General features: G+C 33.5%; 1 protein-coding gene across 2 annotated transcripts; it reads left to right on the top strand.

The window, feature by feature from the left end:
* Positions 1 to 2,321: 2,321 nt before the first annotated feature.
* Positions 2,322 to 25,546, top strand: LOC148627522 (glycine receptor subunit alpha-2-like). Of its 2 annotated transcripts, none has more exons than XM_088564672.1 (10): positions 2,322 to 2,428; positions 12,435 to 12,532; positions 14,263 to 14,307; positions 16,099 to 16,163; positions 17,157 to 17,224; positions 18,630 to 18,853; positions 19,818 to 19,900; positions 20,517 to 20,648; positions 23,543 to 23,928; positions 24,530 to 25,546. In XM_088564672.1, the coding sequence occupies exons 2-10, from the start codon at positions 12,465 to 12,467 to the stop codon at positions 24,665 to 24,667; spliced, it is 1,209 nt and encodes a 402-aa protein (XP_088420798.1). In that variant the 5' UTR covers positions 2,322 to 2,428; positions 12,435 to 12,464; the 3' UTR covers positions 24,668 to 25,546. The 2 variants fall into 2 exon arrangements, with proteins under 2 accessions (XP_088420798.1, XP_088420796.1); XM_088564670.1 differs by having other exon boundaries at positions 18,627 to 18,853.
* The last annotated feature ends 14 nt before the right edge of the window (positions 25,547 to 25,560 follow it).

The raw sequence follows: 25,560 nt of genomic DNA, 5'->3' as shown, positions 1-25,560 counted from the left end.
TTAACCGTTGCCACTATTTATGAAGTTTACCGATTCTTCTGATTTAAGACTGGTTTCCGTTCAGCCAGTATCAGTCTAAAGAAGATCCTACAATAATGATAATATACCGTAAGCGCATACGGTTCTACGTATTGATTTTATAGTGTGTTATGTTGTTAGCCAATCATAAATAATCGGCGCTTCACTTCTGTATTATTTGAGATTTTTATCCAATGAGATGATCGTTTTCAATTTCTCCGTGCATGTTATCTGCTTTCAATTCTTTATAATCGTCTCCACGGAGACGATTAATAAAGGGCAATTAAATAATGTCTGATACAATCTAAGGCCAGGAAAAAATATGTCTTTTTAAGGTTACCCTACCTGTGCTATATTTTTGTCTACCCTTGCACATTTTATTGGTATTTTTTTCTGAAACGCTGCGAAGTTATTTTAGTTGAGAAGTATAACAGTCAAGAATTCTCTCATAAGTTTCTATATAAAATAATTTTACCCACCTATACCTACCCTATTTTTTTCCATTGTTACTTATAACTGACATATACATTTTCTAGGCTTTAGAGGATGCCTACAGTACTATCTATGTTTTCTTGCCTTTATTTACTTGCGCTTATATCTTACCTTTAATATAAGAATTTCAGTGGGTCTTACAAAGTAGTACCTCGGTAGAATATGCTAGCAGAATTAACTTTTGGTCTGGAAAAAGTTTCTGGGTTTTTTTATGCTTATACTGTTATGCATTTCATGACAATACAATTTACACATTTAGCTAGTATAGTGAACATTAATTACCTGAATGGTACATTTGTCTTTTTTCATAAAGAAATTGGAAATATTTTGATCGGGGTGTAGGGACTTTGGAGGCCTAAATGCCATCGGCAGGTGAATTGGTGCATAGTTACTTGTTCGGTTTTCATATTTGAAACCCGGATGGCTTCTTTGATATAAATGTGAGAAAGGCGAAATGGCACTCATTAAAAATGCCCCGTGGAAAGGGCACACCAACGTAGGCAAAACACGTATCATTGATCCCAGTATATGCCGTGGGCATAGAAACACCCTTTCCATACTCTTTCGAGGTAGATACAGCACCCTTAAATGTGCATGATACGAACAGAGCTCGAGACTTTGGTTAATATTTTCAGATGCTGCATAAAGACCATTGGAATTGTGCGGTACATATTTTAGGCAGATCCATAGAGTAGTGGTTGGGGTCGATAATCCATTTCCATCACGGAAAGAAAAACAATACCCATTGTGTTTAATCGAAAAGTCCAGGTGGTAGAACGCAACAGAATTACTCAATTTGTATATTCGCTAAAATATTAATTGATTTAATTGAAAAGTGCTCCGCCCAATTTTGTTTCGCTATGGAAACTATATTAAAGTACACGAAAAGTGTTAAATTTGCGGAAATATGTCACAAGTCGCCACCTTTATCTTAACAATAATTTTAAATTGGGCACAGCAGTTTCTGTATATAATGTACAATGTAAACAGGGGGCAACGTGTGAAATTTCACGACAAACTGTTGTCGGCTTCCGATGTTTCTGAATAAGAGTGGTACTCTCGTTTTACAATCACTTGACGCAATGCTGATAGCCGAAGTCAAAAAATAAATATTGCAAGGTGCTCTCTGGTTTTCAAGTAATGTACTAAAAAACAAATCGAACTCAATGAACAACCGAATGCTGGAACATTGGTGTCTTTACGGAAAGAAAAGAAACACCATATACTTTTTAAATCAATTTATTCATTATGTGATTTATTATCTATACGGGTAAAATTTAAACTATTAAACATGTGTACTTAAGAGATTAATGAGAACAGATTCAATATTTTGCTCATTTGTTTTCTGGCGAGGTAATTCGTTCGATGATTATTAACTTATACACAATAATGTCCAACTGTATCTATACAAAATATCAATTTTCTTACAATGTACTTGTTTCAAATCATCAGGACATTTTCATGGTAATAATAGAAGCACTTATTCTTTTTCAATATTTGTATTGTTTAAAAAATAAACTTTCGTATCTTTAATATACCAGTTTAACTAAATCATTAGCGAACACTGTTCACTTTTCAACAATTAAAAGTGAAGAAAGCCTTAAAAATTAGAATGACTGAGACAATCGAATTTCATATATGATATAAGTAACTAAGAATTCTTATAAACAATATTTCTCCTTGACTACCAAAGCATTATTTGTTACCTATTTAACAGTATACTCTACGGCGTCGAACTTTAATAATTTAACACAGATTTAAGAAATCCACCCTGAGAACAATTCTATTGTAATCATGTTTCGATCCATTATCGTGTAAAGCATAAATAATAGCAACTAATTGATAACGTAGCCACATTTTGCTTAACAATTGAAGACTGAATATAATAGCATTGAATGGAAATAAACTTTAAAGACAGGTTAGTGTGGTTTCTCTTATACACATTCATGCTCATTTCATAGAAGATATATTGTATTTTATCTTTATGTAGTGTGACTATATTTTGTCATGTAATCTGGGTCATTAAGGCATAGAATAAAATATTTATTAGACAAAATTAGGGCCATAAAGTGGCAAAGGCAATACAATTATAATTTTAAATAAAATAAAATTAAGTAAACAGTACAAAATACAACAGGGAATATAATAAACAGACATCAAAAATGTAGAAGTTCAGCAGTGACGAGTATCAATTAGATCAATAGAGTAACAAATTTATATATGGTTAGGATAACATGGAAACGTTAGTCACGTCAGGGGGTGGAGGGTAGTTTTTTTTAAATTGGGTGATACAAATAAAAAAAGTTGCAAATAATAACTCTGATAACTGTATAATGCAAATATATAGCAAAGAATACGTACATCTATGAAATTATAATTTGTTTTATAGACAATATGGCTGATGGAACCCTGGCCTGTGGCTAGGGCGCTCTTCCCACAGAGCAACTGGGTTGTGTGCCTCATGTGATGTAATGGGGCACCCCTGGCGTGTTTCATGCTGTGGTTGTCAGGCTGAAATACAGAAAACCTGACCGCAAACCATAGTAGTGCACCATGTTGGGAAAGATGCCACGTTCCTCGCACGTTAAAGAACCCTGCTGTGGTATTCGATAGGAGTAGGAACCTTTGCGCTCCGCCACAGGAGGCTAAATTGCCCAACCCTACCCATCCCTCCATATTTCTAGTGGGTATCAAAATTTGTCGACCCTATTATCCCATTTTTCATTTCATCATCATCATTTCTTGTTCATTTTATCATCCATTTCATCGCCTAAATATTGCTGAACTATTGCTGCGTTAAACCACATTAATCAATCAATCAATCGTGCCTGATGCATTTCTAAATTTAGATAGCAAAAATGCAGAAGGTACCAAAAGATACTAAAAGGTCCAATAATATAAGTTTACAACTGAAGTTATTCAGAAATGGGTACCCAAATTCTACTTCACATTTAAGTTATTCATGAAAGCTTATTTTGATAGCAAAACTCATTTAGTAGTCATACAGAGAGAGAAAACGTTGATCATCTTGTGAATTACTATGATCTAACATGTCTATATCTGCATTGAAATTACAAATCCAAATTTTACTCAATCAAATACGCATTTTGAACTGTCAGAAACTTAAGGTAGAAATATCCTTTTGTTAATCGTATATGGGCACTTTTATTGTCCCCCGCGACGCGTCGCGAGGGGACATGGAAATGCCAGTCGTCTGTCCATCCGTCCGTCCGCATTTCCGCACTCTTTTGTAATGTTTTTATCAAATAAGTTTGTTTTTGATATGTGGCCTGATTATGAACCTAGAAAATTTCGGTGAATTCACAGTTTTCCGCACTTTTTTGTAATGCATTTACCAATTGATTTTATATTTTGTATGTAGTCTAACTATGAGAAGTTACAGATTAAGGTCGACTTGATTATGATTGAATGATTTTTATGAAAATTATGGCCCTTGGAAAATTTCAGTAAATTTAAAGTTTTCCACACTTTTTTTATGCGGAGGACATTGGAACGCTGTTCTTTTATTTTATTTAAAATATGCTTAGAAAGATACATCTAAATTGACTAGATCAATCAAATATTAGGAAAAAACAATTTAGAAATTCAAATACTACTACCTTCTCTAGAAAAGCCAAGAACGCTTACCCTACCGGTACACCTGGTCCATGCTCCCAGTTTTTAGTGGAGTCCGAGTTGCTCATTTACTTTTGTTACTTTGTATGTATGATTTTAGTTGCTTTGTGTTCTTTGTTGTGTGTGTCTGTTTTCCATGTCTGGTCTTTGTCCCTGGATTACGTTCTTTTGATTACCGCTATAACCTTGGTTCCCTTGATTACTCTTTTTAACACTAATTAACACTTCTACGACAAATTTGACGCACTAAACAAGTTTTAATGCATAAACTTTAATGTTTTATTAAGAAAGTTTCAATTATTTTCATAGAAACTTAACCTAACAGAATCAGGAAAGATTATTGTTTTTAAAGTATTGTCTTATTGTTGTCTTTCCCTCAAAAATAAAATCATAAAACAATAATCTATCAATCGTGTTAAACGGACCACGATTCATTTAACATAATTTATATGTATAAGCTGCTTTTATTCATCAAAACATCAAATATCATATCGATCATGAAACACTTTGTTCTGCTTTTGATAATTAATTAAAATAAATATTATAGGTGAATTAATAAAGTTACTCTTTATGTATATAGTTCTAAAATTTCTTTAATGATAACAAGTATAGAATTTTACCCATTTGGTTTTTTTTTTCTTTTCAATAGTTAACCGTCATGAGAAAAGTGAATTGAAAGGAACAAAAGGAAACAAAAAATAAACTCATGAATTTATTCCCAAAAGAAAACCCAACAATATATCATTCATAACATTTATACACTTTTTAACGATGATACTTTATTCGTTCAAAGACCATGTTTTGCTTTCTGTTAATGGTCAACGCTATTACCGTGTATTATATATAATATGAGTACTGATTTTCATGTTATAATTGATAACAACTTGAAGCAAGTGGACACATTTTTGGCTTAGGAAAGAAAGAATATGCAGTTTTAGTATGTATTTTGGGTTTGATAAACATTTAAATAAATCAGTAAGTTTGAGAATATCGAATCTCTCGATCTTGTAATTTTTACTGTTATCATTAAAATATAACGCCTTTGGCGAATATTTAATTTAAAAGTAATTTTTAATTTTCAAAATTGTAGAACAAATAATAATTAAAGGTTTAATTTTTTGCATTCTACAAATACTTGAAATTATATATACTTAACTAAGAACTATTTTCTTTTCGACGGTTGTAAAAGGCAAACTATAACAATCAGACAGCAACTCAATTGATTAAACTAACACTAACGTTTCCATTTATCGTCATGTCGGTATTTCATTTCCAATAAATTGATGTAAAATGACGTGAAATGAACAAAGGTCAGTCGTGTACATTATTTTTCGACGTAAGGTAGCTTAAGACATTATAAGAGTAATCAAGACAACCAATGTTATAGCGGTAATCAAAAGAATGCAATCCAGGGACAAAGACCAGACATGGAAAACAGACATACACAACAAAGAACATAAAGTAATTAAAATCATACATACAAAGTAACAAAAGTAAATGAGCAACTCGGACTCCACTAAAAACTGGGAGCATGGACCAGGTGCACCGGTAGGGTAAGCGTTCTCTGCCTTTCTGGAAACACCCGCCGAGTTGCTCATAAAAAGTCAAGTCCGCGGTAAACAAACGAGGACAGGAAAGCTATGAACCGTTGAATAATTCAGTTTTCATGGTGCAGATTGATACATCATAACGATCTACGAGTTCATGATGACGACCATAAAACTTCTGCAGTGATGACTTCAATCTTGTAACAACATAACCCTGTTCCAGAAGCCTATTTGTTAGAGTTCTAGCGCGATACAAAAAGTCTGCGTAGTTTCGGCAAGCTCTGGCATAACGTATGAGTTGTGATATGAATACTCCATACACAGGTGCTGAAGGGATGTTGCCACAGATGAAAGGAAAGTTGACAATTGTAAATGAAAAATCATCGCGTTTGTCGTAAAGTTTATATATATATATATATATATATATATATATATATATATATATATCGGAAACTAAGATTAAAGGATCTAGCCAAACGATATTCTTTCTTTCGGATCAAATCAGCTATAAAGTCAGCCTCATAAGAGTAGAGGAATAGGTCAGCAAGTAAAGGTCTCACTAACCACTTCCGGGTCAAATGGCCACCCCCTTATGTAGTACCAAAAAAGCCTTATTTTCCAAACTTCGCAAGGGTATGCAGCTTTGTGATGTCATTTGTCCTGGGAATTTACAGTGAGACTTTGAAAATTACTTTTGATCATGTAAAGTAATGGAAACGTTAGAAGTGGTTAGTGAGACCAAAGGAGCACAATTTGTTCCCATTGAAATGCCGACCGTTTGTTGAAAAACACGTCCACCACACTGGACAAATATGTTGTCGATTAAAAGTTCCAGCATTTTGTAAACATCTTCCTCTGTATATTTGGAAGATTATTTGGAATTATTTCTTACATAGTATGAGGAATCTCTACCAAGAACTATATATTTGTATCTAGGTGTACCATCTTTTTTTGGAAAAAACAACGATGTATAGTGTTTTTAAGTCGGGATTTTAGATGAGTATAAATATGGAATAGATAATGATATCCTAGTGAAAGGCATTTAAGTCAAAAGAAATAGAACTGTTTAAATGTTTATAGAAATACTAGTGGATTATTGATGGAACTCGTACCGTTACGACAAATATGATAACACTGCACAAAGTCCAGCGCCCTAGGCCACTTGGTCATTCCTCCTCGTAGGGTTATTCTAGGGCTATAACTAAGTACATGATATATGGTAGTAAGGGACACCTCATCTAGGTGTTACTATGTAAGATAGAGGATCATCAATTAATGATACATGTCACAACAAATCAATATTATACAAATGTCTCAGAATGTGACTACTCTATTCGCTACACTGCTCAATCGGATCAAATTGATATAGGGAAGATAATGTAAGCATAGAAGGGTCTGAAGAATTCCCAACGATGTTAAAACTATCAAATTTGCAAAGAAATTTTTGGTCGTTCCCTCCGCAGGACTCGAACGTGTACCGCTGCGACATCTATAGCAACACTGATGTCACATAGTCCAGCGCCCTAGACCACTCGGCTATAAATTATAGCTTTCGCTGGCCGGATAATTCCTCCTGGTTGGATTCATCTAGGGGTGTAACTTAGTACAGGATGTATGGTAGTACGGGACAGCTCATCTAGGTGTTATTATGTAGGATAGAGGATCAAATTAACAATAAATGTTTCAACAAATCAATATTATACAAACGTTTCAGAATGTGACGACTATCTTCGCTACACTTCTTAATCGGGCACTGGACTTTGTTCAGGTGGTGTTGCCAAAGATGTCGCTGTACAAGTTTGAGTCACACGGCGGATCATCAACCCGAATTGATAGAAGGCGGAAGCATTGGTTCTGTCAATAAATTGGGTTTTTAACGCCTCAGTGAAGGCAAATGTGACATTTCCCGAACATATTTTCTACTTACATATGCCCTTTATAGATAACTGTTAATCTGACTGGAGGTTGACCAATATTTCTAGATGCACGGCCTTAGAGCGGCACATGTGGCTAGGCATATGCATGTTTTTTTTCTAATTATTCATTTTCAGAGTTCCCATTAATTCAACGCCAGTGACAATCAAAAGCCCTTTATTCCATTTAGTCAATCTTCATGTAAACGTCATGTTTCTGGTTTACACGAGTCATTTGTTTGTTTGTTTTTTTTGTTTTTGTTTTTGTTTTTTTGTTTTTTGTTTTTGCATGAAACGGATTTTTGAAGCACACTTATAACGTTCTGTTTTAATTGTGGAATTAGTATGGGACCGAAGTAATTGTATTCTTTTCCTGCACTACGTTGTCTTTGTGGTTGGGTGTGCGAAGTTAAAAGTTTTCAAATTGTACCTTTGAATAGCTGAGTCATAAATGGTGTAATCTGTTTTTCATATCTGGATCCAATTGATTTCATAACAATTGTTTAATTTTTTGATCATGTTTAAAGTGCCTGCAAACTTTCGTTGAGAATTTGTTCCCTATAGTGTTAAGATATGCATAATATATTTACGTTGAAGGTTCTCATACATCCGTTGTTTCTACAGCTTTAAAGACTGTAATTGCGTAGACTTTAAATCGTAAGTTTTCTGTAAAGCTAGAAATGATGTAGTTGTAATGATGGTTGTATTACATATACTCTCTAACATATCCCATTTAGCGTTCGTGCATCGTTTATAGCTAGTTTACACATCGTTTTGCGTTCGTTTAAACACGCCTCGTGCGGGTCAGATGAATAGGCCCGCAGCAGCACTAAGCTTGTCGTAAAAATCGACTAAATAGTGCTCAGAACACTAGACAGGGCGCTCTGCCAACGGAGCAACTGGGTAGTGTGCCGCAGGTTGGTGGCATGTTACATGCTTGGGTCGTCAGGCGATAATACGGAAAACCTGACCACAAACCAAAGTGGTGCAAAAAAAAATGCTGGGAAAAAAGGCACGTTCCTCGCACCTTGCCATTTGCCCATAGGAGGCTTACCGGTATTTGTCCAACCCTACCCACTTGGCAATCGAAATTTGTCGACCCCATTATCGTTGTGTTCCATCCTTTTTTCATTTTATCATCATTTCACGTTCATTTTATCATCCATACATTTCATGTTCATTGCCTGGATATAGCTGAAATATTGCTGCTCGAGCATTAAACCCAAACAGTCTGTCGTATAAACGCGCGATAGGAGGGTTAGTTAAAACGCACTATGGAAGCGTTTGTTTATTTTTAATTTTTTTTCTATCATTTTTTTGCATTTTTATTTATTCTATTTTCGATTTTTACTTTCAACAACGATATTTGTTAACATTATTATTTTTCATCTACCGTGCGTTTTAATGCACGCTATAAACGTTCATGGGTTGAAACGAACAATCAACTTTCGTTTATCGTGCGTTTAAATTCACGATGAGAGCGTTCGTTGATCGTGCGTTTAAACGCACCATAAAAGCATGCGTTCAAACGCACGATAGAGGCGTTCATTTATCATGCGTTTGGTGACCGTTTAGGTATCGTGCGTGCGGGAAACCTTAATGTCACAAGGAGTGTAGTAGTACTCATTCTTTATATTTCATAGTATACTACCAGATGAACGTGAGTTGGCGTTTTATGTTTGATATGAAGTCAGAAGAACTTGACTTAGTTATGAATTCTAAAAGTCTAACTATATTGACGGTTCAAATGAGTTCATGGTTTTAGTTTTATCTCCTTTACCGGCTACAGACGGTTTTGTCATTATTAAAGAAAACTGTAATCTTTCATAGATTTATAGTAGTTACTACATTCATCTTGCATTAGTGAATATATTTCATGTAATATCTATGTTAATTAATTATCTTCCAAAACCATGGTCATTCGGAACATGTTGCATTACCCAAGTAAGTAGCGATCTATATAGTTCTTCTTATTCGAGTTGTTTTTCCCAAATAAATCATTAACGAGTTTCTTCTTATCATGACAGGGCTGATGGGTAGTAATTTGTCGTATATCTCTTTTTTCTTGTACAAGCATGCATATTAATTGGTTTTGCCACTTGTTTATGCACACTTGTTTCTGCATAAGTGACCACATCGAAATGTCAGAAGAATTGATACATTTTCAGAAATATTCTGGGGAATCTTCACCTGTCCATGATGGATGCTCTGTTGTGGCTCGATGCCTGCAGTCGTAGACGATACGTATTTGAGTGGTAGCATATTATGTACCTTATGATCAAACTAAGTTTTGGATAACGATTTTCCTAAATATGTTATTCTAATGCTGCTGATGAGAGGTTACGATTTGAAATACGTGTATAGCATATCGAAATTTACAATATATATAGGTATTTTTGTATTCATGTCATAGTCGATCCTCTCTCTGTGAACTTTTTCTCTGTTGCTCCTGAATAACCTCTCCATACTTGTTAAGCATGTGTGGCTATTTACAACGTCGTTTAAACAAATTTCTTGTATGTCGGTAGTTTATTGGGCATTGATATTCTGTTTTTTTTTTATTTGCATTAAGAAGTCCCTTTTCGGATCACATGATCATGATTGATCAATTTGTAAAGACTTGGTAGTTTAAGTGATAAAACCCTTTTCGTTACTGTTATCTTTGTCAATGACCCTCTACGTTGCATAAGGGATGTAGAATGCGTCTTCATTTTCTGGGCATTGTCATTGTCATCGCTTTACCTGGGTGCATGAATTTCAACTAATCAAATAATCCTTTGGTTATCTCTTCTGGTGATGTATAAGTAGCGATTCTTAATTGGTTATGAGTAGTGTATATTTTGGGGACCTTGTTTAAAACTATTGGGTAACTAAAGCTTCAAATGTGTCTTCGGTCTGTCCTGAGATTCAAGACTTCGTATGTAAATTTTCAAACATGCCACCACTAGGTACAGCTCTTGAAGTGAATAAACTTCCTACTTATACCATCATCCTACATGCAAATCCACTACTAGCTTTTGATTAACCCAAAGGCGTAGTTTTAATTGATCACTTGTAAACACTTGTCATGTTCAGTTTTACTAGTATTCCCGACATTCAACATTTCAATACGACAATTTCTTGTACAACAAAAACTACTGCCGCAGTTGATATCAACCCAATTGTGGAAAGTTTAAACAAAAACGAAAACGTGGTGACTACACATGGACTGAACTCGTTTATTGATGAAATGAAAAATGCTGGTATTAAGATACAATACATACCACGAGGGTGTACTATACAAGCGAGTGACAGTCGTGAGATTTTTTAGGAATTGCACAAACTAAAAAAGTAAAATCATTCTTCATAGCTTGGTATGCCCAGCAAATTGGTTCACAGTTGAATGCCGACAAGGACATCAAAAATACTATAGTTGCTTTAAAACTGTCGAACATAAAGCCGATACACGCTCAGTGGCTAATTCAAGCGGTACAAAAAATCAGAGATCAAAAAGATGTAATGTAAGGATGGATGAAAAGTGGCATGTTAAATCGTGTTAAATAACATAACTAATTAAGTTTTCACAACAATTTAATCCGGTAACAGTAATAGTTAACACCTTTTGACATTGTAAATACGATAATGAATGGTTCTATATGTTGACACATATTATGTGCCCAATACTGCGTCATTAATTTGGTGATATAAAATGAATTTTTCGCGACGATTTAATTTGTCGATTTGTCTGTTCTCTCGAAAATACCGAAAATAAGGCGCTCGCAAAATTAAGTTGGTTTACAGTATTTTCCTGTAAAAAGGAACCGGTTTAGGATCAATGTTTTAAGTTATGTAATAAGAAGAAATTAGTGTCGAAAGTGTCTGCAAGCATGAATTTAAGTGTTTATAATGTTTAGAGTATTTGTTCGCACATGCCTGTGCTTTTGTCAAAAATATCGGGATAAATGTTGTATTTTGATCAATAAAAGTTGACTAGATAGTATCATTCTAAGATAAAGGCATAAGATGGTAATTATAGACGTATTATTTACACTTATTTGCATATAAAATCGTCATGGAACAATTAAACACTCAGATTGATTGATTGATTGTTGGGGTTTAACGCCCGGGCAGCAATATTTCAGCTATATTCAGGCGATGAACATGAAGTGAATGATAAAATTAAGATGAAATGATGATGAAATGAAATATGGGATGGGACACAAGGATAATAGGGTCGACAAATTTTGTTGCCACAGGAAATAGGGAGAGGTGGGTAGGGTCGGATAATTTAGCCTTCTGTGGCGGAGCCATATGGTTCCTACTCCGAGAGAATACCACAGCAGGGTTTGTTAACGTGCGAGGAACGTGGCTTCCTTCAAAAAATGGTGCACCACTATGGTTTGCGGTCATGGTTTGCTCCCTAGCTCCCGGCAAAGGTTCTGAGCACTATTTAGTCGCCTTTTACGACAAGCTGCTGCGGGCCTATTCTTTTGACACCCGGACCCGCACGGGGCGATCGAACACTCAGTAAATACTTTATTTCGATTTTTTTTTTAAACAAATGAATGTCAAATCTAATGCTGTTTTCACAAATATTATTACATATTGATGGTTTGTTTCGTATAATCTTTAAAATCCACCGAATTATCAATAATGAATCGGTATTACTTTTTTTCCATTAAATATTGTCAACCGAACTCATGAGGCTTTGATATCTTTTGGTGGGCATTTTATACAATTATGTTATTGGTTGCTTTTAAAGCTAACGTTAAGCCGATTCATTATAAAAGATCTGACATAGAGACAAGAAAACGTCGTTATCAAATTTATTTCTACTTGCATATTGCAGTACATTTAAGAATTACTGAAGGAAGGTTCAATGTCTCAGCACTATGTACTTTGCAGTTTTGGATTATTTATTACCATTTACACCACCAATATAAACATGTAAGTAGAACTAGTTCAAGAGTAATATAAAAAAAATATTTACCATCTCTAGTACCTTGAACATACTTTTAATCACAACATCTAAAATGCATCAAAGCTATAAATATTGCCTAAAAATATCTACTTTGTTGTTATAACATAAAATTTCTTCATAACATAGTAAAATAAATAAATATAAGAAACATAATATTTTGGCGCATTAGTTTATTGTTATGACGTCATAAGGGTGCCACAATTCTGCTACATTTAGCAAAATCTTCTGAGAATAGTAAATTTTTATTTTTTATGACATATTTACATACAGAAAACTATGTTCACATCCAAGAAACAAATTTATTTTTTCATATATGAAACACTATGCAATAATGATGGCATTCACTAATAATGAATTTGTTTCTTGGGTGTGGACACCATTTCCTTGCAAAAATATGTCCCTTCTCTAGGCTAGATTTTCAAGTAATTTATCAATATATGAAGTTGTTTTTTTTCTAGGCAAGGTTATTGGATACACTTTAACCTTAGTTGTATTAGATTCTTAAAGGTGTTTGACTAATACTATAAAAGCCACATTAGGGGGATACGTATGATTGAAATACTGGAGAAACAAAAACCTATATAGTTACTTTATATGAATTTATTTACTTAACGGTAAAATTCTTTGATTTATTTACTCACAGACCAATATTATTTACATTACTTGTTCAATAGACATTGCAATATCAAAGGATACGCTAATAAAGGTATGGAAGCGATATATAATGCAAATGTATGTACGATATATTGCATTGTTATAAACATTCAAACCATTTTAAACCATATTTCATAACGAAGTAAATCAAGGCATAATTCATTGAAACAATTTAAAGTATATCCAATATATTTGAACGAATAGTATGACAAACTAAAACATTATCACAGTCACCGGCAACGGTATAATAGCACAGAACAAATCAAAGATGTCAACTGAATCATTAAACTTTGCTTTATCTAATTAACCAAACTAAAGTTTCTTCATCAAATTAATTTTTCACTAAAATTAATGAAACGTTAATTTTTGAGTAACTTTATTGTTAATCCTTACATCATCTTTCTCTGTTAGTCCCCTGGGGGTCAAACATTATTAGTTTTAACGAAAAGTTTAGAACAAACATTTTTTTAATGGTTAACAAAAAAGTATGACAGATGGCAATTAATTATTTTTTTTAGAATACAAAATGGTGATCCATAGTACAGAACGAAATGTTAAGCAGAAATTAAAAAAAACGCATCGAAAGGAAAGATATAACCTTATAAATAAGATCTGATATGAGGAGAAAAAAAGCGATTAAAAAGACGAAATGAAAGGATTTATATGTTCACTGATACATAGACTAAATATTGTCAACCCATGTTCATGATGCTCTGATATCATAAACAAATCCTATTCATGTTTTTAGATATTCCCACACAATATTCTGCCGTAACACAATCTGGTATATATTTGTGTAATTTTATGCATTTTCTCATTTTAGCGGTTATATACAAACATTCTGAGTTTAGATTTTGTGGTATTGTTTGAACACTTTATACTCCAATACCACAAAACAATATTTCTGTATCTCAAATAGGTCATATAGGAACGATCTCTCATTGGTTCAACAATGAGTGCGACGACACTGCTGTACCATCCAGAGACATTTTTCATCAGCGATTGTTTGATGACATTAATTAAAATGATATTTGTATTTCAGGTCACTGGGCGCAAACAATACATATATTAATGATAGTATGGTCAGGTAAATTCACATTATTTACTTTATTTAGTCAACTGTTAATGTTGAACTTTCTTGTAATTGAAAGACTGATAAGATTAAAAAAGAATTACACTATAAAAAAGAAGTTTCATGAATAAGCAGCAAATGATAAAAAAATGTTTGTTATTGCTATATTGTTTATAAGTATATTAAAAAAAACGAAGTCATTGTATTTGGTATTATTTGTTTTATGTAATGTAGGGGGAGTAAGGGAATAAAACAATGAAGATATTGAAAAATATAACATTTTACTTGATAATATAACTAAATTGTAATCACTATGGGGAATGGCTGATGCCAAATGGTGTTAATGCATGGGAACCTTCTACTATACACATTCTGTGTCTCAATGTTTTCAGAGGATTTCAATATTTTAGTTTAAATAAGAAAACTGAATTGAAACAAAAACATGTCGTATTGGGATAATTTTATTAATATACGTAGCAATTATAAATGCTGTTCGTAAATCTTTAAATATTTTATGGCCCAAACATGGACTGTCTCCCTCATTAGCTCTTAAAATTGAATTCCATAACATGCTTTATTATTATATAGTGTTTAGGATTATGCAGTTCCCTGTTATTATTTTCTTATACGTACATGCAGCACCGCCTATTATTGCAAAATATAAAGATCCTAGAACTGAACTCATCAATGACTTTTGATATAAATTAAAAATATAAAAAATGGTTTTGTATTTCTTTGATTGGAAATATGGAATAGTACCAATCAGAGTATTCTTATCCATGGCAAACAACGTTTACCAAAGTATATTCTGACTTTCTCTTAGAATAATAGATGAATATTCATTTAAAATGAAATCAAGTCAAAAGAATAGGCTCCATATCTTCTGATGGAGAATATATTTAATAGAAAACACTCTCGGCGTAAGGGTCTTTACAAGAATTAATTTATTTTTACGAAAAGAAAGGGTTCGTTTGTTATAAGATATTATTGACATATTCTAAACACACTTTTCTTGTAAATTCACAAGTATTTAAGAAGAGGAAATGACTACACATACAATTAACCTTGATTAAACATTTACTACAAACTGAATGTATTAAGATCCTAATGCTATTTACGCTTCCGGTGTGTACGAGTGACGTTACCATTGAAAATATACCTCGATCATATATCATTCTAACACGACAAACTAACGTGCAAGATTATACAGAAGTATTTGATAATCATTGGGTCCATGCTCCCAGTTTTTAGTAAGTCCGAGTTGCTCATTGAATTTTGTTTCTTTGTATGTATTATTTTGTTACTTTATGTTCCTTGTTGTGTTTGTCTGTTTTTTTTTTTTCATTTCTGTTCTTTGTCCCTGAATTGCGTTCTTTTGGTTTCCGCTGGAGTCTCGGTTCCCTTGGTTGTTTTTTTTTTTTTTTTTCAAAGAATCTAGCATCAATCTAGCATATTGTTTTTTTTTTTTAATTACAGGATAAATAAATATATTATTGTTATTTATTATGGTTTAATGTTGTGCAATGCGACCTGGATGCTTAGTTGGCGCGGGTTATGCCTCGTATACATACTGGCTGTATTTTTCTATAACACCCTAATCTTGAATATTCATTTCAACGTCAACTTTAAATGTTAAATAAACGCTTTCTAGCTTTCGATTACTACAAAATAGGAGCTTTGGTTTTGTATCTGATCTGGAAATTTGCCACAAGTGTACATATACTTAAACACTTATGATGGTTTCTGTTTTAGTTCTTGTTGTTTTATTAACAGTGCTTTACAACTTATTTTTTTTATTTAATTTAGGGAAACAATCATTGATGAGATACTATCTACATACGACAAAAGGTTTCCACCTCTTTACAACAAAGGTAAAACTTTATTAGGACTACAGTGTACTGACCCGTTTTGTGTTTAAAATAAATATGTTTTAATAGTTGATGGCACCTTTAAAATCTTTTTGTGTTAACCTTTGCGCATGAGTAAACTATGCAAAGCAGACAATGCCAGGCACGAGGTGAACAATAGCTGCAGTCATTCATTATACATCACATATTGAATACCGTTCTGGTTTTTTACTTTTTCAAACAAGTCTAGATATGTACAAAAAAAAAATAGATAGATATTTAAATGACAAATAATATTGTGTTGCAGGTGCGTTTTTTTAGACTGCAATTTAATAGTTTGTGTTCAAATACTTCTCAAGTCGTTGTAGGATCTAAAAGAAGTATACTGTTTCCCGTCCTTAAAATTGTACATTACATTAAAGCATCATACATATATATGATCAGGAGAATGTATCACAAAACTTAAAACTCATATTGTTATGATTTTAAGTGCATGAAAGTAATAGCTTACATTCAGAATAATTAACAATATTGTCGGTGTGACTAATCACAACTTAACTTGAAACAGTAACTAAACTAGTAATTCATCGTCCGTTTAATTATAAATTGGACTATAAAACCAAATTGAATATCGTAAGCGAAGACTAAAACCAGAAGTATTCGCACTTCTCCTCAGAATGTATTGTTGTACCTCAATACAGTTGATTATGTTAGATAAACTCCAGTTTAAAATTAACATTTTTGAGTAAAAAAACCAATTAAATCCGAATTAGTAACATTAACAATATATTTTTAAAATACTTTTATTTAATAATCAGTGGCATATAAAAAATCTTTATGTTATGAGCAATAATTCTCCCGCCCGAGACGATGAAATTAGCGAGCATGTTGAAATTTTAGCTTTATCAGAAAGTAGAGAAATTGTTTAATTAAAATCCGTAGAATTCTTTGAAAATTAATTATAAAGTATGTTTTATCAAGTAACAAACCTTATAATTAATTTTATTCTTTTGATAGATGATCCTGTTGTTGTTAAAGTGCAAGTATTCGCCATCGGAATATTTGGAATAGATGAAGCCGAAATGGTAATTTCTTTGTATATGAAAATCATTTTGCATATTGTCAGTATTGAGCTGTAAACTGCAAAGCCATCTGAGATTCCCAGAACAAATGTCTTTGGTATTTATAATTCTCCGAAAAAATTATAAAAAGAAACTGAAAATAAAAACAGAACAGAATTTTCCTGAGGAAAAATAAAATCAAGTTACTTTTTTCAAAGTATAACATTACAAGTCCTATCGCTCTAGTCAAATTAAACTTTCTTTTTGAGAAGTGAAGTTAAATTCTATGGGGACACATAAGCTGTATTGTTTTCAATTGAGCTTACATGACAGGACTTAACTAAGTTTTTGTGAGTAATAATTAAAAAATGTACTAAAACATCATATCTCAAGTGGTTGTACAATGTAAAAATAAAATAAAAGCTAATTGCATTTAATAAATGATTGTTTTTTATGTTGTTGGTTGTAGACCGTATATATCTTTCTGAACATTAACCGGGAGTCGCATGGAGAGTACAATTTATCTCAATATTTAATAGTCACGATTCCTATACATAATCTTTATGTGTACTAAACAATAATTCTATTTTGGGATGCCCTTTTGAATTAAATGATATGCTCTTAAAATTATCCCTAGTGATAAAACGATACTGTCGTATTACTTCTATGAAATATTAATATTTAATGTTCATCATACTCCTAATATATTATCGGGTTTCAAAAGGTGACATCCATTTGCCATTACCGAGATTATCGAATTATATTTTATTTTTCATTGTATTGTAAATAAAACAGTTTTGTAAATTGATTTTACTTAATAAGAGAAAAATACTGCTTTATCACTACACAAAAACTAATTACAAACCAAAACAAAATTATGAAGTATGAAATTATCCATTACTGAAAAAAAAAAACATTTATAAAAAGTTGGTTATAAATGGACATAATACGCTGTTATTGAATTTTTAGAAAAAAAAATACCAAAGCAATTGTTGTGGCATATTGAAATTATTAGAGGAGTACGTTTCACTTACTGAATTATAAAAGGATATTGTGTACATTAAAGGTGTTAAAATCATGGTTTTAAATATTACATAATCATGGCTTTTGGTGCAGTTTTAATGCTTCTTTTTATAAATTAACAAAACAGAACACATCAGGTCCACCTGGTACATGCTCCCAGTTTTTAGTGCTTAGTCCGAGTTGCTTATTTGCTTTTGTTACTTTGTTTGTATGATTTCAGTTACTTTATGTTCTTTGTTGTGTATGGCTGTTTTCTATGTCTGGTTTTTGTTCCTGGATTACATTCTTTTGATTACCGCTATAATATTGGTTCCCTTGATTACTCTTACATTAAACATGTTAATAAGGATTTTGTAAAACTTTATATGATAACAAACTTGTTAACACGATACATTTTTCCTAGAAGTATTCAATGAGTATGTACTTGAGGCAACAATGGACAGATGATAGACTCAAGTATGATGCACCAGAAGGCATCAACAGAATCGAGCTCGACAACGAAATCAAAAAAGAAATTTGGGTACCAGATCTCGCATTCAGGACCGACATGGAAACAAGAAAACATGATGTTACTGTACCTAACATGATGATGCATTTATATCCAAGTGGTTTTATATCTTACAGCATACGGTAATATTTGAAAATTACAATTTATATACAAAGGTTCTCTTAAAACAAGCCATTCTTTCTTTTTTCGGAAGCCCCGTGCAGGTCCGGGTGTTAAAAGAATAGGCCTGCAGCAGCGCTAAGCTTGTCGTAAAAGGCGACTAAATAGTGCTCAGAAACCTAGCCGGGGGCTAGGCGCTCTGCCCATAGAGCAACTGGGATGTGTGCCCCAGGTGGTGGAATGGGGTACCCCTGGCGTGTTACATGCTGGGGTTGTCAGGCTATAATACGGAAAACCTGACCGCAAACCATAGTGGTGCACCGTGTTGGGAAAGATGCCACGTTCCTCGCACGTTAAAGAACCCTGCTGTGGTATTCGATAGGAGTAGGAACCTTTGCGCTCCGCCACAGGAGGCTAAATTGCCCGACCTTACCCATCCCCCTTTTTCCAGTGGCAATCAAAATTTGTCGACGTTATTATCCTTGTGACCCATCCTTTTTTTTCATTTCATGTTCATTATATCCATTTCATGTTCATTGTCTGAATATAGCTGAAATAGTGCTGCTCGGACGTTAAACCCCAACAAACAAACAAACAAACTTTTTTCGGAAAAAAATAAAATTGAGAACAAATAGCTCAGCCTCTCATAGGCAAAGCCTAAAATCACATCAAGATCACAAATATATATAACTGAGTACATAAAAACAAGACGACACACAAATAGGGGAAGCACTTGCAGTTTGAACCACAAAATACCTGGAGTTGTGTTCGGAAGTATAAGCATGCCCTGCTTCACCAGAGACACTCGTTGCATTTGCTAATTACCTTATCTGTTTTCTGCGAAAAAAAAACTTTAACAACTGATCGTAATAGAACCAAGAAACAGAACCCTTACATGCTTTTTTTGTTGCAAGGATGGTTTAATAGTATAAAATGAACCAATAACTACGTGATTCATATGCATTATACATGTATTAATCTTTAAAGGGTAACAGGAACTTTTACTTGTTTTATGAATCTGAGAGAATTTCCGTTTGACGAACAAGACTGTGTTTTAGAGATGGAAAGTTGTAAGTTTTAAATAGAAATCATTTCTTTAAGAATTTTTTTTTAATTCACGACCGGTATTTCCAACTCAACTTACCTTGAAAATTTTCACGATTCCACATTTCATTTCTAGATACCAGTAAATGTTTTTTTTTTTATAAAATTTACCCAGGAAGTAAAGTGAATTTTCCCATTAATTATGAAACAATAAAAAACATATTCATAGATTTTTAAAATAAATTTGCGAAAAGTATAGTCATACTTCACAAACATGTATTTTATGCTTTCAATATTTATAAATACATTTTGGACATCCGATTTTTCTGTTGTTACATGTATTTAAAAAAAAAGTATTTGTTGCATTGCTTAAGAATATTCCCTCAACAAATATCTCATTTAGGGCTTTTTATAACTAATTAACTTACATCTGAAATCGAATGTTTATGGGTCAACAAAATTACAAAGTAGTTCTTATTAGAATAGAAATGAAAAAAGGCACGGTTCCTTATATATAGTCTAAAAATGATTTAACGCTTTTCGAAACAATATTTTTGTGGTATTTGAGAATTTCTATTTATTCATAACCTACATGATGGCCAATTAACTATATAAAGCTTTAAAATTTCATTTGTATTTTAGATGGATTTACAGCTACAGCAATAGTTTTTCGATGGGATGATCCAGCTTTATATTTTAAAGAAGGGATTGTTCATAGCCAATTTGAAATTGGCGAACAACTGCCGTATATTTGCGATACAGCTTATCCTACAGGTAATTCACTGTACAATGTTTCAGGGGAATTCAATACAATACTCTGAAGACACAAAATTACTCATATGAAGCATTCAAGTATTGTGATCATAAAATATAAAACTTGGTAGAGATTCCTAATACTTAGTAAAAACGATTTCAAGTCATATTCCAAATATACAAGAGGGGGTGTTTTCAAAATGATGGAATTTTTTGTTGACAACATATCTGTCCCGTGTAGTGGACGCGGTAAGAATTCCATTTGGAACAAATTGTGCTCCTGTAACCTATTTCTTCATTTTATAGCCAAAACTATCCAAACGAAGGAACACTGTGAAGTCAGTCTCATATCTTGACCTGCACTTAGAGATCGATTGAAAAGGAAAACTTTTGACCAAATTATACGTCAAACGCAATAGTTTTTCATTACGTATTGTTACTTTCCTTTTACATGTGGCAATATCCCTTCAGCACTTACAAAATAACGCATACGTTGTCAGAGTTTGCCGTAACAACATAGGCTTTATGTATTAGGCTTCTGGAACAGTTATGGTGCTACAAAATAGGACTACAAAATTTTATGGTCGTCATCATAAACTCATGGATCATTAAGGTGTTTCCATCTGCACCTTGAGAACCGATTTCTTCAACGTGTCATAGTTTTGCTTTCCTTTTTGTCTACCTTGTACTTGAATTTATATGAGCAACTCAGAGGGTGTAGAACACCGTGCAGGTCCGGGTGTTAACAGAATAGGCCTGCAGCAGCGCTAAGCTTGTCGTATAAGGCGACTAAATAGTGCTCAGAAACCTAGCCGGGGGCTAGGCGCTTTGCCCATAGAGCAACTGGGATGTGTGCCCCAGGTGGTGGAATGGGGTACCCCTGGCGTGTTACATGCTGGGGTTGTCAGGCTATAATACGGAAAACCTGACCGCAAACCATAGTGGTGCACCGTGTTGGGAAAGATGCCACGTTCCTCCCACGTTAAAGAACCCTGCTGTAGTATTCGATAGGAGTAGGAACCTTTGCGCTCAGCCACAGGAGGCTAAATTGCCCTACCTTACCCATCCCCCCTTTTTCCAGTGGCAATCAAAATTTGTCGACCCTGTTATCCTTGTGACCCATCCTTTCTTCTTTTCATTTCATGTTCATTTTATCATCCATTTCATGTTCATTGTCTGAATATAGCTGAAATATTGCTGCTAGGACGTTAAACCCCAACAAACAAACAAACAAACAGAGGGTGTAGAAGACGCTTTTACCCTACCGGTGCTCATGTTTTTTTTATTTTGTTTCTTTAATCGTGTTAAATTGGTTATTTATATATGTTCTTTGTAATTTGTGTTTCCCTGTCTAGTCTCCCTTGATTGTCTTCTTTTGATTTCCGCTGGAATCTCTTGATTACTCTTTCAACTTGATACTTATATCTGAAATATCCAGTAAGGCCAAGGATGAATAACTGAAGTTTTTATAATACACTCAAAACTGCCATTATTCCTCAAACTTGTCCGTAGAATAAAAGCCTTTTGCCAAGATTTTAACAAAAACAAAAACAAAAAACTTACCAGAAAACAAACAAAATAAAAAAAACAAAATCAAATCAGAAACTCTTAGTAAAACAAAATGGAATTCTTCATGAAAGCAAACAGAATCTTTCAAGGCTTTTTTAAATTGTCGTACGATATCTCGAAGACGAACCGATGGTGTATCTTGATACGAGCAAGTTTCCCAGACGAAATATGATATTTTTTTCATTTTTGTATTTTAAATACCTAACTTTTTGCTTGACTCTTAGTGCTTATATCCATATACAGTGTGTCGAACTCAGATGAGTCTAAGTCTCGGATAACTAATTTGACAGTCCTGGAAAAAATTCCCTTACTCCAATACAATTCTACCTCTGATGACTCGAAATCGTGGATAACTCGAGGTTATCAATCAGTCCTCATGGTAGGTTTTCGAGGTTAACTTACTCGGATGTCTCAAAGTGAACTAATTAGTATGGACACTGATTGCTTTATTACACATAATGACTGATTGATTGATTGATTGATTGATTGATAGTTGGGGCTTAACGCCCGAGCAGCAATATTTCAGCTATATTCAGGCGATGATCAAATGGACATGAAGTGATAAATTGAAAAATGGGATGGGACACAAGGATAATGGGGTCGACAAATATAGATAGCCACTGGAAAAAGGGAGAAGTGGATAGGGTCGGGCAATTCGGACAATTTAGCTTCCTGTGGCGGAGTCCTATGGTTCCTACTTCGGAAAAATACTACAGAACGGTTCTTAACGTGCGAGGAACGTGGCATTTTCCCCAACACCACTCTGGTTTGCGGTCATGTTTTTCGTATTATGGCATGACGGCCCAAGGATGTAACATGCCAGGGTTACCCCATTCCACCACCTGGGGCACATAACCCAGTTGCTCTGTGGGCAGAGCACCCTAGCCCCAGGCCAGAGTTCTGAGCACTATTTAGTCGCCTTTTACAAGCTTAGCGCTGCTGCAGACCTATTTTGTGATACCCGGACCTGCACAAGGCCACAATGACCAAAGTAACCTGATAAAGTAAAGAATATGTATTCATATAGGTGCAAGCAATGCAACATATGCATATCATAAAAAAGCAGAAACAATCCCCGATCAAGACAGTTCCGGATTATACTCGACCTTGGATGACTCGAATCTCGTATAACTCGAACATTTTTGCCTGGTCCCTTGGAATTTGGGTTAACGTTTTTTTTATTTTGTAAACAAGCATTTGTTAATGATTGACGAGTCTAAATGCCAAGCAGACAAAGTCGTTGGAAGGTTTTGCGTAGATTCAACATGCACTTGCAGTATATGTTAATATACGGCCAAGAAGGAGGCTAATTTTATTAATTATAAAAAAAAAATGTTGATTTTCAGGAAACTATACCTGCATTGGTCTTACTTTACCACTTAAAAGAAGATACGGATTTTACATCATTCAAGTATTTGCTCCGTCCATGCTGATTGTAACACTATCATGGGTTTCGTTTTGGTTGAATATTGATGCAGCTCCTGCTAGGGTTTCACTTGGAATTTTGACTGTTTTGACAATATCAACGAATGGTAACCTTAGCGTGGGTATGTCGCAGCAAGTTTCATATGTTAGAGCAATTGATATCTGGAACGTTGTATGTTTAGGACTTGTGTTTGGTGCAATGATTGAATACGCCTACGTTTGTGTCATAGCAAGAGTGCAACAAAGAAAGCAAGAGAAACTTAATTCCTTTTCATCTTTTAATGGGGATATTGTAGAAAATGGCCAAGTATGTACTGTATTATGTTACACACTAAACATTAATACTATATAGCTCTCATGTAACGACTAAAACCATTTCATTTCAAAGGTTTTACGAGTAAATAGACTGATAAGGGCCCAGGGGAAACTTCTCTTTTAGTTATTATCAGTTAATGATGAGGTGCTGTATGATAAGACAAATAGAAACAATCACTACAGAATTTCATAATAGCCCCAAAGGATGCATCATCATAGAACTCCTTAATGGCAATCAATATTTCATACATACAATCGAACGCACCTAGTTAAATCCATTTCTTTCATATCGAAATTTGCAATATTAATTTGATTGGTATTTTAGTAGATTCAAATCAAGATTCAACTCCAAAAAATACTAAATATCACGTGTATACCGCAATTTGATTTTGTTGAAGGATTTTACCAATCCCCAAGTATATTATATAGCACCCGTACAAATTACCGAGCACATAAGTAATACGTTCATGATTTGTTTTATGTATCATTGTAACTGTCCATTTTTTGTTGTTTTTTTTTGTACAAATAATAAATTTACATTGTTGATGCGTCAGTTCTGCATCCTGTTTTTTTCATTTTGCTTTTGTTTCTAGAGTAAAAAGACTTCTGCAGACGAACAACTTGATAGAGACAGAACTAAGGCTAGAAGAATTGACAAAATTTCGCGATTTGCCTTTCCATTTGCCTTTTTAATATTTAATGCAATATATTGGGGTTATTATATGTCATGATATATATGATTAACTGTACATCTTGCCGTGCCTAAATGTCGTTATCTTGATGTATATGTCACGTACAATTAAATTCAACTAACGATCAAAAATTTTACAGTTTGTATAATAAGAAAAACACAAATTCCAAAGATAACAATATATATATCAGGAAAAAGGGAATTTTTGATGTATCCACACGGGTTGAAATTAATAGTGGTAATAGTGAAAACAATTTCTTGTTTTTCACTATAGTCCAAATCACCCCAGATTGTTTGCGATTTTTTGCGTTTATTTTTGTAATTACTCGACGGTTCCTTTCAAAAACTTGCCATTTTATTCATGTCGTTCTGTACTATCCCTTACAATTATTTTCGGCGGGAATTAATGGTATTTCAGCTCTTCAATTGTGAGAAAATAGGGAACATTTCAAAATGTTTCCTATAGAAACAAGATGGCGGATAAACAATACATTCAATGCAAAATTCTCGTAGGAAAAATAAATTTTGATTTTTGTCAATCTCGGAGGTAAGAACGAAAAATAATTGTAAGGGAATCGTAGTACAGAACGGCAAGTTTTTGAAAACTAAGCTTTACATGCAATATAAATTAGACTGAAAAAAAACTATTGTCTGACAAACATGATGATTATGAAAATACGAAATACCTTGACCAACACTGAAGAATTTCTCTGTCTAAGAATTAGGCAAAATATGTATAAGGTGGGCACATGAAAAAAAATGTATTGCATTATCCAAATATGTTGTCAGAAACAGACATCAAAATATTTGTTGAAATGACTATGGAAATATAGTGGAAACTTTTCCAATTTTTTATCCTTATGTAAGCAATAAAAATATTTTTCTCATAGATGCTCCCAAATACGTTTAAATAGTTATTTGGTGGTTTTCTAG

Source organism: Perna viridis, chromosome 1, assembly GCF_037379345.1.
Source record: "Perna viridis isolate PV_CMFRI_1.1 ecotype Kerala chromosome 1, ASM3737934v1, whole genome shotgun sequence".
NCBI classification, from domain to species: Eukaryota; Metazoa; Mollusca; class Bivalvia; order Mytilida; family Mytilidae; genus Perna; species Perna viridis.
This window is presented reverse-complemented; position numbering and strand designations above follow the sequence as displayed.